The sequence below is a fragment of the Zophobas morio genome, unplaced genomic scaffold (genome assembly GCF_036711695.1).
Source record: "Zophobas morio isolate AGI-343-1 ecotype UQ-CSIRO unplaced genomic scaffold, CSIRO_AGI_Zmor_V1 ptg000131l, whole genome shotgun sequence".
NCBI classification, from domain to species: domain Eukaryota; kingdom Metazoa; phylum Arthropoda; class Insecta; order Coleoptera; family Tenebrionidae; genus Zophobas; species Zophobas morio.
In genome coordinates this window covers 508479-519552 of record NW_026972236.1, presented here as the reverse complement: position 1 = coordinate 519552, position 11074 = coordinate 508479, and the positions used below count along the sequence as shown (strand labels likewise).

General features: G+C 34.0%; 3 protein-coding genes and 1 long non-coding RNA gene across 12 annotated transcripts; 2 read left to right on the top strand and 2 right to left on the bottom strand.

Moving 5' to 3' along the window:
* Positions 1-1242: 1242 nt before the first annotated feature.
* LOC135145197 (E3 ubiquitin ligase Rnf121-like) lies at positions 1243-3500 on the top strand. 9 transcript variants are annotated; one of them, XR_010283361.1, is made up of 9 exons: positions 1243-1341; positions 1548-1629; positions 1680-1758; positions 1830-2166; positions 2366-2490; positions 2542-2643; positions 2704-2905; positions 3313-3383; positions 3445-3498. XR_010283361.1 is itself a non-coding variant. In XM_064077309.1 (6 exons), the coding sequence occupies exons 1-6, from the start codon at positions 1289-1291 to the stop codon at positions 2822-2824; spliced, it is 927 nt and encodes a 308-aa protein (XP_063933379.1). In that variant the 5' UTR covers positions 1243-1288; the 3' UTR covers positions 2825-2953. The 9 variants fall into 9 exon arrangements, 1 of the variants encoding a protein (XP_063933379.1); XR_010283357.1 differs by having other exon boundaries at positions 1570-1758; positions 3431-3500; XR_010283360.1 differs by having other exon boundaries at positions 1570-1758; positions 2542-2614.
* A 376-nt stretch (positions 3501-3876) lies between these two features.
* On the bottom strand, positions 3877-5832 carry LOC135145162 (uncharacterized). The gene is made up of 9 exons (XM_064077258.1): positions 5765-5832; positions 5337-5384; positions 5233-5259; positions 5071-5182; positions 4894-4993; positions 4783-4836; positions 4257-4295; positions 4070-4157; positions 3877-4013 (listed from the first exon to the last, which is right to left on the bottom strand). The coding sequence occupies exons 1-9, from the start codon at positions 5769-5771 to the stop codon at positions 3877-3879; spliced, it is 612 nt and encodes a 203-aa protein (XP_063933328.1). The 5' UTR covers positions 5772-5832.
* A 123-nt stretch (positions 5833-5955) lies between these two features.
* LOC135145138 (uncharacterized) lies at positions 5956-6617 on the bottom strand. Its single transcript, XR_010283340.1, has 3 exons — positions 6366-6617; positions 6122-6287; positions 5956-6033 (listed from the first exon to the last, which is right to left on the bottom strand). It is a non-coding gene; the product is annotated as an uncharacterized LOC135145138 (long non-coding RNA).
* A 136-nt stretch (positions 6618-6753) lies between these two features.
* LOC135145196 (beta-catenin-like protein 1) lies at positions 6754-10563 on the top strand. Its single transcript, XM_064077308.1, has 19 exons — positions 6754-6813; positions 6893-7000; positions 7065-7174; positions 7355-7472; positions 7877-7996; positions 8097-8190; positions 8253-8299; positions 8351-8468; positions 8524-8582; positions 8643-8791; positions 8845-8945; positions 8997-9074; positions 9125-9236; positions 9291-9363; positions 9414-9486; positions 9537-9601; positions 9649-9721; positions 9779-9938; positions 10390-10563. Exons 1-18 carry the CDS (start codon positions 6799-6801, stop codon positions 9877-9879), a joined length of 1614 nt encoding a protein of 537 aa, XP_063933378.1. The 5' UTR covers positions 6754-6798; the 3' UTR covers positions 9880-9938; positions 10390-10563.
* Positions 10564-11074: the final 511 nt, after the last annotated feature.

Sequence of the window (11074 nt, the reverse complement as noted above, 5' to 3'; positions counted from 1 at the left end):
TTTGGAAACACTTGCTGACAGGTGCAAGTAGGTGGGGATTACCTTTAATGCAAAGAAAAGAAGAGCAATACCCATTTCAGAAGTGCTGACTGTTTCCGCCTCTAACCCTCAGATGTTAAGATATCATGGGGATCTCAGTCCAAATACTTGGGCGTCGTCAACGATAGGTGACTAACTGGCGGAAAGAGGTAGAATTTGTTTGTGATTAAAATCAGAGCAGTAACCCACGCACTCTATTTGCCGCTGTGTGCGAGAAATACAAATGTTCTTGCGCAATAAACTGCACTTCTATTAAGTGTGCGTGCGCCCTATTATGATTCTAAGCATCTGTTGCTTGGATGTACAAAAAAACATTGACGATTGCACTCCTGCAGACACAACAAAACGGGGAGGGCGTATCATTTCGTAGTGGGGTTGTTGTGTAATAGTTCCTAATGGTTATTTTTACAATTTAAAGCTCAACTTTTTGCAAACAGAGAAAAAAACCGAGAAAAGGGCGGTATTAAAATAAAATTACACCATATATATATTGAAATTGAAACAACCCCTATTGTAGTGTTATAATTTGTTCCTACTAAGTAAGAGTACTTTGATAGGCTAAGAAATCGTGAACATATTTAGGCGCACAAACGCTCTCCCTCGTGCTTATTTGTCCTCAAAGAAATCTCCAATTCCTTATATGTATTCTCATAAGGATCGGTTTCATTTTCCCTTTTTAAAGAAAACTATTCTTTCTTCTCAAGCAGATGTTATTTCTAAGCTATCGTTTCTTATAAAAGTGCACCTTAACAGGTTAAATACGTAAAACAGCATACCGGCTCGAGAGTTGTCGTCGTAGCTCAGTGGTTGACGCCAAGGTCGTGGGTCCGATTCCCACCGATGCCACTTTTTTTTTTCGGTCTTTGATGGTCGCATATTTAACCTCGCACTCATTAATTTTATTAGGCTTTACGAGGTCAGACTGATTATGACCCGCGTTTAGTAATGCCAATACGCCCATTTACCTAAACTTTGTGGCAATAACGAACCTAAACGAATATTTATACAATTTACTGGTGTGTGCCTAAACCCACCTTGCTGTAAATTAAAGCTTAGACATTCCAGAACCAAAAAGCCTTCTTATTATTTTATTAAGGGCATTGCATAGAAGTAAGTATGTGAAAAGGAATCATTCGCTAATTGTACGTTCCCAGTTTAAAGGGAGTAGTCGTTACCCTCTAGCTACAGTCTGTTATTAGGCTTGCTAGCTGTGGTCGTGCTTGTGATTTTAATTGAAGCCTTCATAAAAATGGTTAATACAACTTTGAACAAAGTGAATCAAGAGATAATAAACGTCCAAAGGTTTTTATAATTTAATTGACTATCGCCGTTTTCTTCTGGTTTTTTTTCAACTTTACAAAAGGCTTTAAGCAATAATTTTATAAACAAATATTCGGATATTAAATAAACCGCCCTTTTTAGTTTATATTTGGTTTAGTAGTATCACAGAATATTGCGTTTAATACAAGAATATATTTAATATCTTCTTAATATTTATTGTAAATCAGCGGTAAATTGAAAATATTATAGACCAACGAATTTACAGCTGGAGCACGACCATCAAGGACATGAACTAATGCACCTAGAAATGTTAGTTGTAATTCTGTTCTGCACCATTTTTTTGCAGACGATCCTTTTAGTCTGGCGGAGAAAGGCGTTTACTTCTTACAGAATTGTCACCATGCTTGCCGTTTGGGCCCTCCCAGGAGTTTACTGGGTGTAATTTCGCTAAACATCTTTTTTTATACGCCTTTGTGAGACCCCCTTTTATATTTTTCTTTACTCTGCAGGACTCAGCTTTACTTTAAACCCCTTTGCATATGGCTTTTATTTAGCATTATGAATGGTTATATTGTCTACGATACTTCGAAGAAAACGCTTTCCAGCGCTACACCGAGATTTGTTTACCTTTATTTTCTAACGGTTTACAAGTTGTGCTGCTTTACTGGCCTTGCTGGCTATCTCTCCATCTTATTCCAGTTCTTTTTCTGTTTTATACTTTCGCTGTTTCAGACCACAAGAATATTATTTGAGGGTTCAGTGCGACTGCTTTTCTATGCCGTTTATTACGGGTGTCTTGTTCAAGACTTTGCCGAGTTATGCGCTGAAAAGATGTCTTCTTCTATTGTAGTGATGTTAAAGTTTTCCTATTTTTTAGTTACTTTAGTTAAAAATGCCACCCCTTTATGGCATACTAAAAGTTTTCAATAACTTTTTTTTAAAAAAATACCAGTAAAGGGAGTCGGGTTTAGGGGGAGGGGGGTTTTACCTTTATTGCAATCAACTTAACTTTAATTTAATATTTTAATTTTTAATATAATAATAGTATCACACGGTTAACGATCTTCCCCTAATAAGTTTCCCAACTAATTCTAACAACTGTTGCATATGTGGCCGCACGTTTTCTGAAAATTATGTAGATGAAGCGGTTACTTTGACCTGCAATCATCGGTTTATTTGTTTGGATAATATTTTTTCTCACTATTATAATAATTTTTCAAGAGCCCACGAATATTGCGTCCGTGGTTGGTGCATTGTAGGCAAGAAAAGCACATGTCCTTGTTGCAAAGAAAAGGTTGATCTTAGAAAACTCTCCAATTCTCCGTTAGTGACTTCTTATTCTCTTCTTTGTATTAATTGGACCTTTTACTTTCCATGCTCTAGTTGGACTCAGCAAGACGTGTGCTTTTCACTCATATTTGATTGGATTCGGTATCTCATCGCTTGGCAACCGCTCGTAGTTGTGCTTTCTAAAGCAGTGATTCGAGCTTTAAACCTAAAATAACCAATTGAGACCCGCAAGTAAAGCCGCCTTTTTAATTCTATTAAATTCAGTAAACCGGATTCAGCGGCCACTTTCCTAGAGGTGGGGTAGTTATGCCGGCGGCTTACTAAATAGAGCAGTTATTGAAAAGCCTTTTTATGGAAGTAGCACTATACTTGACCCATATTTTTATTAATCTATTTCTTGAGTTTTTTTGACAAAACGTTTGTTATTAACTTCAAATTATAATCCCTATTTTTGCTTTAAAAATTGCTATTCAGAGCCTTTAGTTTTACATCTTTGAGTCGATATTTTGACTCTATCACCTTAGCTTTCTAAGGGCAACTGCGTCATCTGTTAATACTTATTATAATGAAAGCAGTACGACTGGTTTATTTCATATACTAAACGGTTAGGATAGCTTTACAAATACAAGTTTTATTTAAAAAATATTTGATCCTAAGACCATGTTAGGTATATGCGGAGGTTTTACTTTCTTTTTTAAACAGTTTTAAAGGAGCCAACAACCGACTACGCTTATAGAAGGCTCAGCCATCCTGCCTTTCATTCTTTTTTAGAGGTTATCAAAGCTGGTTGCTAAGCGTCACTCCAAATAATGTCAAACAGCAAACTATATATAGATCCAAAGTGAATCCATACTAACTTTACCGCCTCCAGTAATTAATCGTTTAAGGTAAGACGCATTTGTTATTTAATACGCATAAACTGAACGAATTAAGCGTATTGGAACAACAAATATGAAGTAAGCGGGTATGTACACCTGTTTAATTTTCTTCTTTATAAAATAAGGGTTTTTAATTATCTTCAACTTTTTCACAAAAAAAATAAAAGTGGCAGTTGTCTATATTTAAGATTAAAAAGTATATTCCTTGTATATTCCTTGTAGAACCAAAGGTAAAACGCAAAAAAATTAGTATCGTTAACATTATAACCAGTTATATATTATTAAGCAAAGTAAAAAAGTAAAGGAAGAAAAAACCTTTTTTTATAAAATCGATAAAAAACGTATATGCAAGTAAAGAACTTGGAGAAAAAACTTTTTTGACCTTTTCTTAGAATAAAAGAATAGAATTAGAAAGTTCCACGACCAAATCGCATTGCCGAAGGTATTTGATCCGCTTGGTTTTATACTGGTCTTCTACCTGCAAAACTTTCACAGTTTTCGCTGGAACGCTTTCATTTATTCCTTCTAGGTAACAAACGGTATAAGTTCTTATGATAGAAAAACTTGGAGTGGGCAGCAACCCTTCCTATTGGTTTTTTTCCGGAGGGTAGGGGGCAACACGCCAATAGGGGAGCCTCGCCAGACACTTAAGGGGCAGGCCTTCCACTTCTTAAATATAATATTTATTAGAGCATTTTGTATACCATCTTACTCAAACTGTACATGCGCCACGCTTAAAAATCCACTTGTTTAAATAGGTTTACAAACCTTTTCATGCTTCTTTACGCAAACTATTTCCTTTAACTTCTATTTGAAGTTTAATTATAACAAATTAGAGTTAGTGATGAAAACATCTCTTTACTAAGTTATCAATTTTTAGAAGTTCTTTATTTTTACTCGGCGTAACATGATTAAAGGATCTAAGTTAAAAAAAAATTTACGTGAAAAATGAGAAAGCTAAAACAAGACTGAATATAAAGTCACGTGTGAATCCTCCAATTTTGAACGTATAAACAACTAAAGCGCCTTTCGCTCGAGTGGATCTGCTAAAGGCAAGAAACGCAACGCACTCGTGGAGCACAAAAAAGAAGAACTTTACGCTATTTTTCGGTCTAAAAGTTACATTCCTTGCATAAACTTACTACTACGAAAACACACAAGTAATAGTATCCCTTAAGTCCACAAGAAAGCTAGCAAGCAAGGGGTGCTTAACAATTAAAGAGGAACTGAGTGCTTAATGTAACCGACTTATTTTTTCCCCCTTAAAAAATAAAAGAAGCAGTGACGAGAATACCAGCTCAATATCTTCTGAAGCGTACTGGCAATCAAGAGGGAACGAGCCCGGATGCTGATAATAGATAAAAGATATAACAAAGATCGTAACAGCTAAAAACCAAAATATTACTTCTCCGTTGTTTATAAAACTTTCATGCAAGGAAGCAAGGGATATTAGTGGACTATAATCTTGAATAAGGTTGATCATACTATAAAACAGAGACCTCGTACTGCAGAGAAAAATATAAAATAAAAAGGTCTTCCAACTTGTCAAAAGCTTAATATATAATAACGGATTGTGTAAAACCTGCTGGAAGGGTTAAACAAGCACCGCACACACAAGGAGTTCCAAAAGGAGGGAGGTAAGCTTGTGGTACTCGAGGTTCTATAGATATCTATCATGCATGCACATATGGCAACTTAAAGGGTATTAACAAATGGTAGAGTAGTAAAAGGAAAGTAAAATTACCGAGTTGTTCCACTTTGTATGCATCATCTTCAGAGACGATGGTGTCGAATAGAAAAAATAAAAAATAGGACAGAAAATCCGGTACATTTTTATCAATTTCATACAAAACTGGTTTCCAAAGAAGTAAAGCTTCAGAATCAAAAGTTTCATACCTTATAATAAGTAAAATAATAATAATGGTACAGACAAAAGAAATTTACCTTAAAATAATAATTTAAAAGAGTAGGTATTAAAACTAGAAAGTGTAATTTCTAAAAAAATAAGGAGGTAAAGAAAACATATGTTCTACTGCACATAAAAAGAATTCTAAGTATTCAATTAAAAAATATTAAAAGTTTGTGTAAAAAGGATATATAATGTAAGGTTAACTAATATAAGTAAAACAACATGAAGTATATAACAAGCACACTGCTGTAACGAAAGTCTATCAGTGAATAGCTAAACGTGGATTTAAAAATAGCCGTCTTAACGTTTTATCACAGTAGCAACCATTCACTAGTGAACAGCAACAGTTACGTTTAATAAAACTTACATTGCATCAAACAGAAGTATGCCTGGCGTGAATAAAACTTGAATTAAGTTTTCAAGTGATATTTTAGAGCATTCATCAGTAAAAGAATTATAAAATTCGGTGTGATTAATAATTTTTTGGCTTTCAATAATTAACGAGTTATATATTTTATATTTTCTAGTAAAAATTTGCTCTCTGTAAAAGATAAGAAGATCTAATAAGTGCTTTCCATTATAGTGGTATATCTGAAATTGCCTCCTCCAGTAAGAATCTTTTAACCAAGTCAAAGCCTTAAATAAGGTAATAAATAAAACTCAGATATTAAGGTAACAACAGGAAATGATTAATAGGGGGTTACTAAAATAATACGCTCTTTACCAATCTGGCGGCTAAACGAAGCACCACAATAGAAGGTAAGATATTGTGAGTTGCTTCATGTCTTACTTCTACACAAAGTATAGGGATACCCAAGGATGAAGCCACCGATAAAACAGATTGTGCAACCTTGCCTTTTTGGTTTTCATCGACAAAAAAGTTAACAAATCTAATAGAATTAATGTAAATTCAAAAGATAAAAAGAAATATAATATAGTTTTTATATTATAAATAGCTATGAAGGCACCTTACAATGGCAAGGGCAAAGGAGAGTTTTAAGCTATTGGATTCTCCTTTCTGATCTTTATCACTGAGAAGTACCGACAATATAGCTCTCGTAGCATCTATTGCAGCGGGCAGGTGCCCCCTGGAACTCCACAATTCCATGATCTGAAGGGCTAATTGATCTTTTTTTTCACTGTGGTCCCGGTGAAGTAAGTGATAAACTTCCAGCCATTCCCCTGAAGATGCCCAAGGAACAAGTCGAGGTGCCATATTTGCAAACGTTGCTGCCAAGGAAGACTTGTCTGAGCAGCCGACGGAACTATGCGATCAATGGTTAATAGTCACGGCAAGCATGCAAGCCTATAACGCGGTCGCAACCAAGTCACATATGATTGCGGTGCAAAGCTCATTCGCTGAAGTATACAAGAATTGGTAATAGCTTTTCACCGGTTAAGATGGTAGATTTTAAGGTGACTTTCCTCCTGTTAATGTTGTTATAAGTTGCACCTATTAAAATGTCTAAAACACTTGTTAACTGTTTTTTCAAAGCAACCTCTGCCCGTTATAAAACGCCGTAATTCCAACTCTAAAAATAGTGATCCTGAAATATTTAGAGAAGACAATAAGCTCTTAAAACTAGATGAGAACATTGATGAGGTTTTTTTTTTATAGAAGCTTTATGTTTATTTACATCATATATACTAATTCAAACTTACTCAAGCATTCCCAGGAATTTAGTAGTACTATTTTAAAACGGTTATTACTAAGTTTACAGAAGAAAATCAATATTAACCAAGAGCTCAGAATTAAGTATCCCGAACAACCAGAAAAGTAAATTTTTTTTGAATATGCTTTTATTTATATTATATAAACTTAAAATATTAAAAATTTTAACAGAGTACATCCAAACTGTGTGTAGAAGTGTTTTCATAGAGTTTTCGTATTAATTTACTTCTTTACTTGCCGTTTATGGTAGATATAGTGTACAGCCTTTTAATTTATTTTATTTAGATTTATGGAAAGTGAAATCGAACTTTATGAAGAAATTCAAAACTTTAGTGTCTTAGCTACCGCCCCTGATTTGTTGCCTGAATTTATAGAAAGTAAAGTTTTCACTCTCACCATCCAAGTAAATCTTATCTCACTACTGTATAATTTATTAATAATATGTCAAAGTAGTTATATTTACTTTTTATTACCTTTTAAAAAAGTAAATTTAGATTATGTAAAAATTTTTATACCAAATCAAAAGTTTATTTGAAAATGATAAAGTCAAAAATTTTTATATAAATTATTATAAAGAAATTTGCAATTACTTTAACTGGTGAAAAGATCGGGTGCTTAAAGTTGGCATTAACTTTTTACTATATAAAATAATAAGTGACTAGCTTGTGGAGATCTGAGTTGCATTTATTTTAAAGTTACTGTTTGCCCATGGTTAGAATTTATATGGTTGTATGAACATGAGTGCTACGTGCCTTTGTTATTCGTGATATTTTACTTACTACTTCTACTTTTATTTTCCTCTATCAGCTTTTAGCACATGAAAATGCAGACATTAGCAGCGCTGTAGTCCAGCTTTTCTTTGAGTTAACGGATGATGAAGTATTAACTGACTTTCCCGATGAAGCCAATACCCTAATTGAAGCGCTGGTAATTATATTTAATAAGCTTTTTTCTAGAAAAAAGTTAAGGAGCATCCAAATAGTCGTTAGGATTAGCAAAGATCCCCTGTCATAGTCTTTGTTTTTAGGTAAAGGACAATTTTATTCTACTTCTTTACCAAAACATTATTCGCATGGATGAGAAGAATGCCGACGATAGCACGTGTGTCCATTCGACGCTGGGTTTCTTTTTAAATATTACGCCCATGTATTTGGGCTTGACTACCGCATTGGTTACTTTTTAGGAATACTCGAGAACTTTACTTCATTGGAGCCAAAGTTGTGTGAAACCGTAATTTTTACTGCTGCTGTTAATGATATTTTGCTCACGGAAGGTTGACAGATAGTAGATTCCTCAGAGTTTTTACCTTGGCTACTTGGAAGGATCCGTGTTAAGCAGTTTGATCAGAATAAACTCTATGCGAGTGAAATATTATCTATTTTACTTCACCACGGAGAAAGTTAGTAAACTTAGTATGTATTATTGCAAACATCTATTACTTTTGTGGCGTTCAGTAATTTCCAGGAAACTGGGAGAAATGGGCGGAATCGACTCTCTACTTCGCTCTTTAGCGGTTTTTTAAGCAAAAGTTGCTCTAAATAAATCCTTAATTTGAATGACATATTCTTTATAGCATTATCGAAATAAAGATCCCAAAGACAGCGAAGAAATTGAGTTGCTCAATAATTTGTTTGACTCTCTGTGCTCTTGTTTATTGGTAAAAGAAAACAAGAAGCATTTTTTACAAGAAGAAGGGATTGAATTACTTATAATTATGCTCAAGTGATGGTTTGGTTGCTCTGCTGTTCCCCTCTCTAATAATATTTTATCCTCAGAGAAAAGAAAATGGCGAGCGTTGGTGCAGTAAAAGTCTTAAATTATTGCTTTACTGGAGGAAACGAATTTGAAGCCTGCAAAAAATTTGTGGATCAATTTGGTAGTGATACTATTCATAGTTGTGAGCGTTTATGTTTGATATGAATTATAGGACTGAAAAGTTTATTTCCGAAATTTATGAAACCTCCCAAAAAATTCATAAAGGGTTTAGAGGTGAACGACTTTGAAGGTCGCTTAAACTAACATCCTTAAGTTACCCCTCGCAACTTTTCGCTTAAGAAAGCGTTGTTTGTATTATTTATGATATGCTGAGAGCATTTTCGGAGAACAGCGCTTATAAAACTCGTGTTCTCGGCAAGTTTATCGAAAGCGACATGATAAAGATAGAGAGGTTTTTTTACTTTATGTTTATTATTACTGTTTTATCTCCTAAGAAACTCGATAGATTAGTTGAGCTGCATGAAAAATATTTCGAGCAAATTCAAAAATGTCGTAAAGCAATTGAGGCAGAAAAAATGGTGCAATTTTTTACTAACTGCTCTGTGTTATGCTTTTATTTTTATTAAAGGAGCTTCAACTTGAAGGCAAGAAGCTTACCGAGTATGACACTGCCAGATTTGAAATGAAAGAATACGATGCTGGTGCAGTAGCACAACTATTATTATCATTATTATTAATATGATGTTGTAAGGCTTAAATACTCTTCGCCTTGTGGATTATTTGCTTTGTTACTTATGCGCCAGCGAAGTACCAGAAGTACTTTATACCTAACATTGTTTTACAAGAAACTTAATCTTTTGTAGTTTCAAGTTCGAATATATAAACTCTTCGATCAAAAGCAGAAGAGAATTACAGAGTTTCTCGCTACGCTTGAAGGCGTTATATAATTTATTGTTACCTTATCGTTGTTTTTAGAATCCCGATAACAAATAGATAACATTAAAGACTTGGAAAACGCTTCGACTGAAGATACAGATAAAGCTGCTAGAGATGTGAAAGCAATGAAAGAATTACTTTTAAAAATTAAGCGTTAAAAGAAGCGCTTCTATATATTCTTTAGCTTTGTTATTAGTGTTAAAATGCACATTTGGAAGTAAGTCATTATCTATAAAACACTTTTTCTTTCGTGCTTTTATAATTATATTTTATTAAGAATTTCTTTGTAATAGAAAAAATGATACTTTTACCTGAGCTGCTTTATAGAGCTAACGTAGCACTTGCTTAAACTTTGTATAGAGCATTTGTAGATTTGTAGCAGTGTCTAGTGATTAACTGTTTTAATACATATGCGGTGATACAAAAACAGAAATAAATATGGGTTAAGCAAACCTGCTTCACGTCCTTTAAAAAAGAACGGTGCTGAGTTATACTCACTTTAAAAACCGCTTTGTACTTAGTAGGCTATACTTGCGTTTTGTTGTGAGTAGGTTGAAGCCTAAAGAAATTTATTTAAAGCAAATTTTACAACACACGAGTACTAAAAATACTGTCTTCCATCTCGTTTATATTTTTAATCCCTCCAAACTTATATTATAATTTTCTAGAAGTCTTAAAGGGATCGTTACTAGCTTATTGGGCCATACAGCTATCCCCAGGCGACTCTAAGTTTGTTAGTTGGACCAACTGCCACGAAGAGAGTTGTGCAGTCATTTCCTATTTCCTGGTGCAAGTTTCACATGAAAGTTCTTATCAATTATAGAAGAGTTAGGACCCTTAAATAGTAGGGGCTTGTATCTTTATTTAGGGGTTTATATGCTTGCGTTATGTGGTTTGTTCCCGCAGAAGGGATCGAGAGTCAAATTCTTTCACTTTTAAACCTCTTCTAAAATATAAACATTAAGAATCCAAAAGATTCTAGGACCGCTGTTGCCGTCCCGTCTTATTTTTTTTTTTAAAATTTATATTGTTTTCACGGTACAAGTTGTGAAGTCAAACTTTTGGATGCGTTTTATTGAATAAAGCGGTAAAGGTTTACCTCCGCCTTAAACTTTATGTTGCGCCGAAGTCTTTTGTTCATTCTTACTATTTCAAATTATAAATACAAAAGTTATTAAGTTTAGTAAAATTAGTTAATCACCTGATTCTACTATAGGTTTAATCATCACCCTCAGAGCATTGCCTCCAAGCAGCTCTTAAGTATGTAGTATATACTATAGCACTCGCCCTCAAAGATATTAACAGCCCCTGGTGTTTTTATTTTGTTTTTAGTAACTTCTGGTTATTTTGGGT

Bases quoted from the DNA above. Each gene is read 5' to 3' on its own strand.
- LOC135145197 (XM_064077309.1), top strand. From the start codon at position 1,289: ATGGTTAATACAACTTTGAACAAAGTGAATCAAGAGATAATAAACGTC. The intron at 2,167-2,365 runs GTAGTGATGTTA...ATATAATAATAG, and splicing joins AAAAGATGTCTTCTTCTATT to TATCACACGGTTAACGATCT. The intron at 2,644-2,703 runs GTTAGTGACTTC...TCCATGCTCTAG, and splicing joins AGAAAACTCTCCAATTCTCC to TTGGACTCAGCAAGACGTGT.
- LOC135145162 (XM_064077258.1), bottom strand. The intron at 4,837-4,893 runs GTAATATTTTGG...ATCTATTATCAG, and splicing joins GTTTTATAAACAACGGAGAA to CATCCGGGCTCGTTCCCTCT. The intron at 4,158-4,256 runs GTTTGTAAACCT...ATTATATTTAAG, and splicing joins GCGTAAAGAAGCATGAAAAG to AAGTGGAAGGCCTGCCCCTT.
- LOC135145196 (XM_064077308.1), top strand. The intron at 8,792-8,844 runs GTGATGGTTTGG...TTTTATCCTCAG, and splicing joins TTACTTATAATTATGCTCAA to AGAAAAGAAAATGGCGAGCG. The intron at 9,722-9,778 runs GCGTTATATAAT...GATAACAAATAG, and splicing joins GTTTCTCGCTACGCTTGAAG to ATAACATTAAAGACTTGGAA.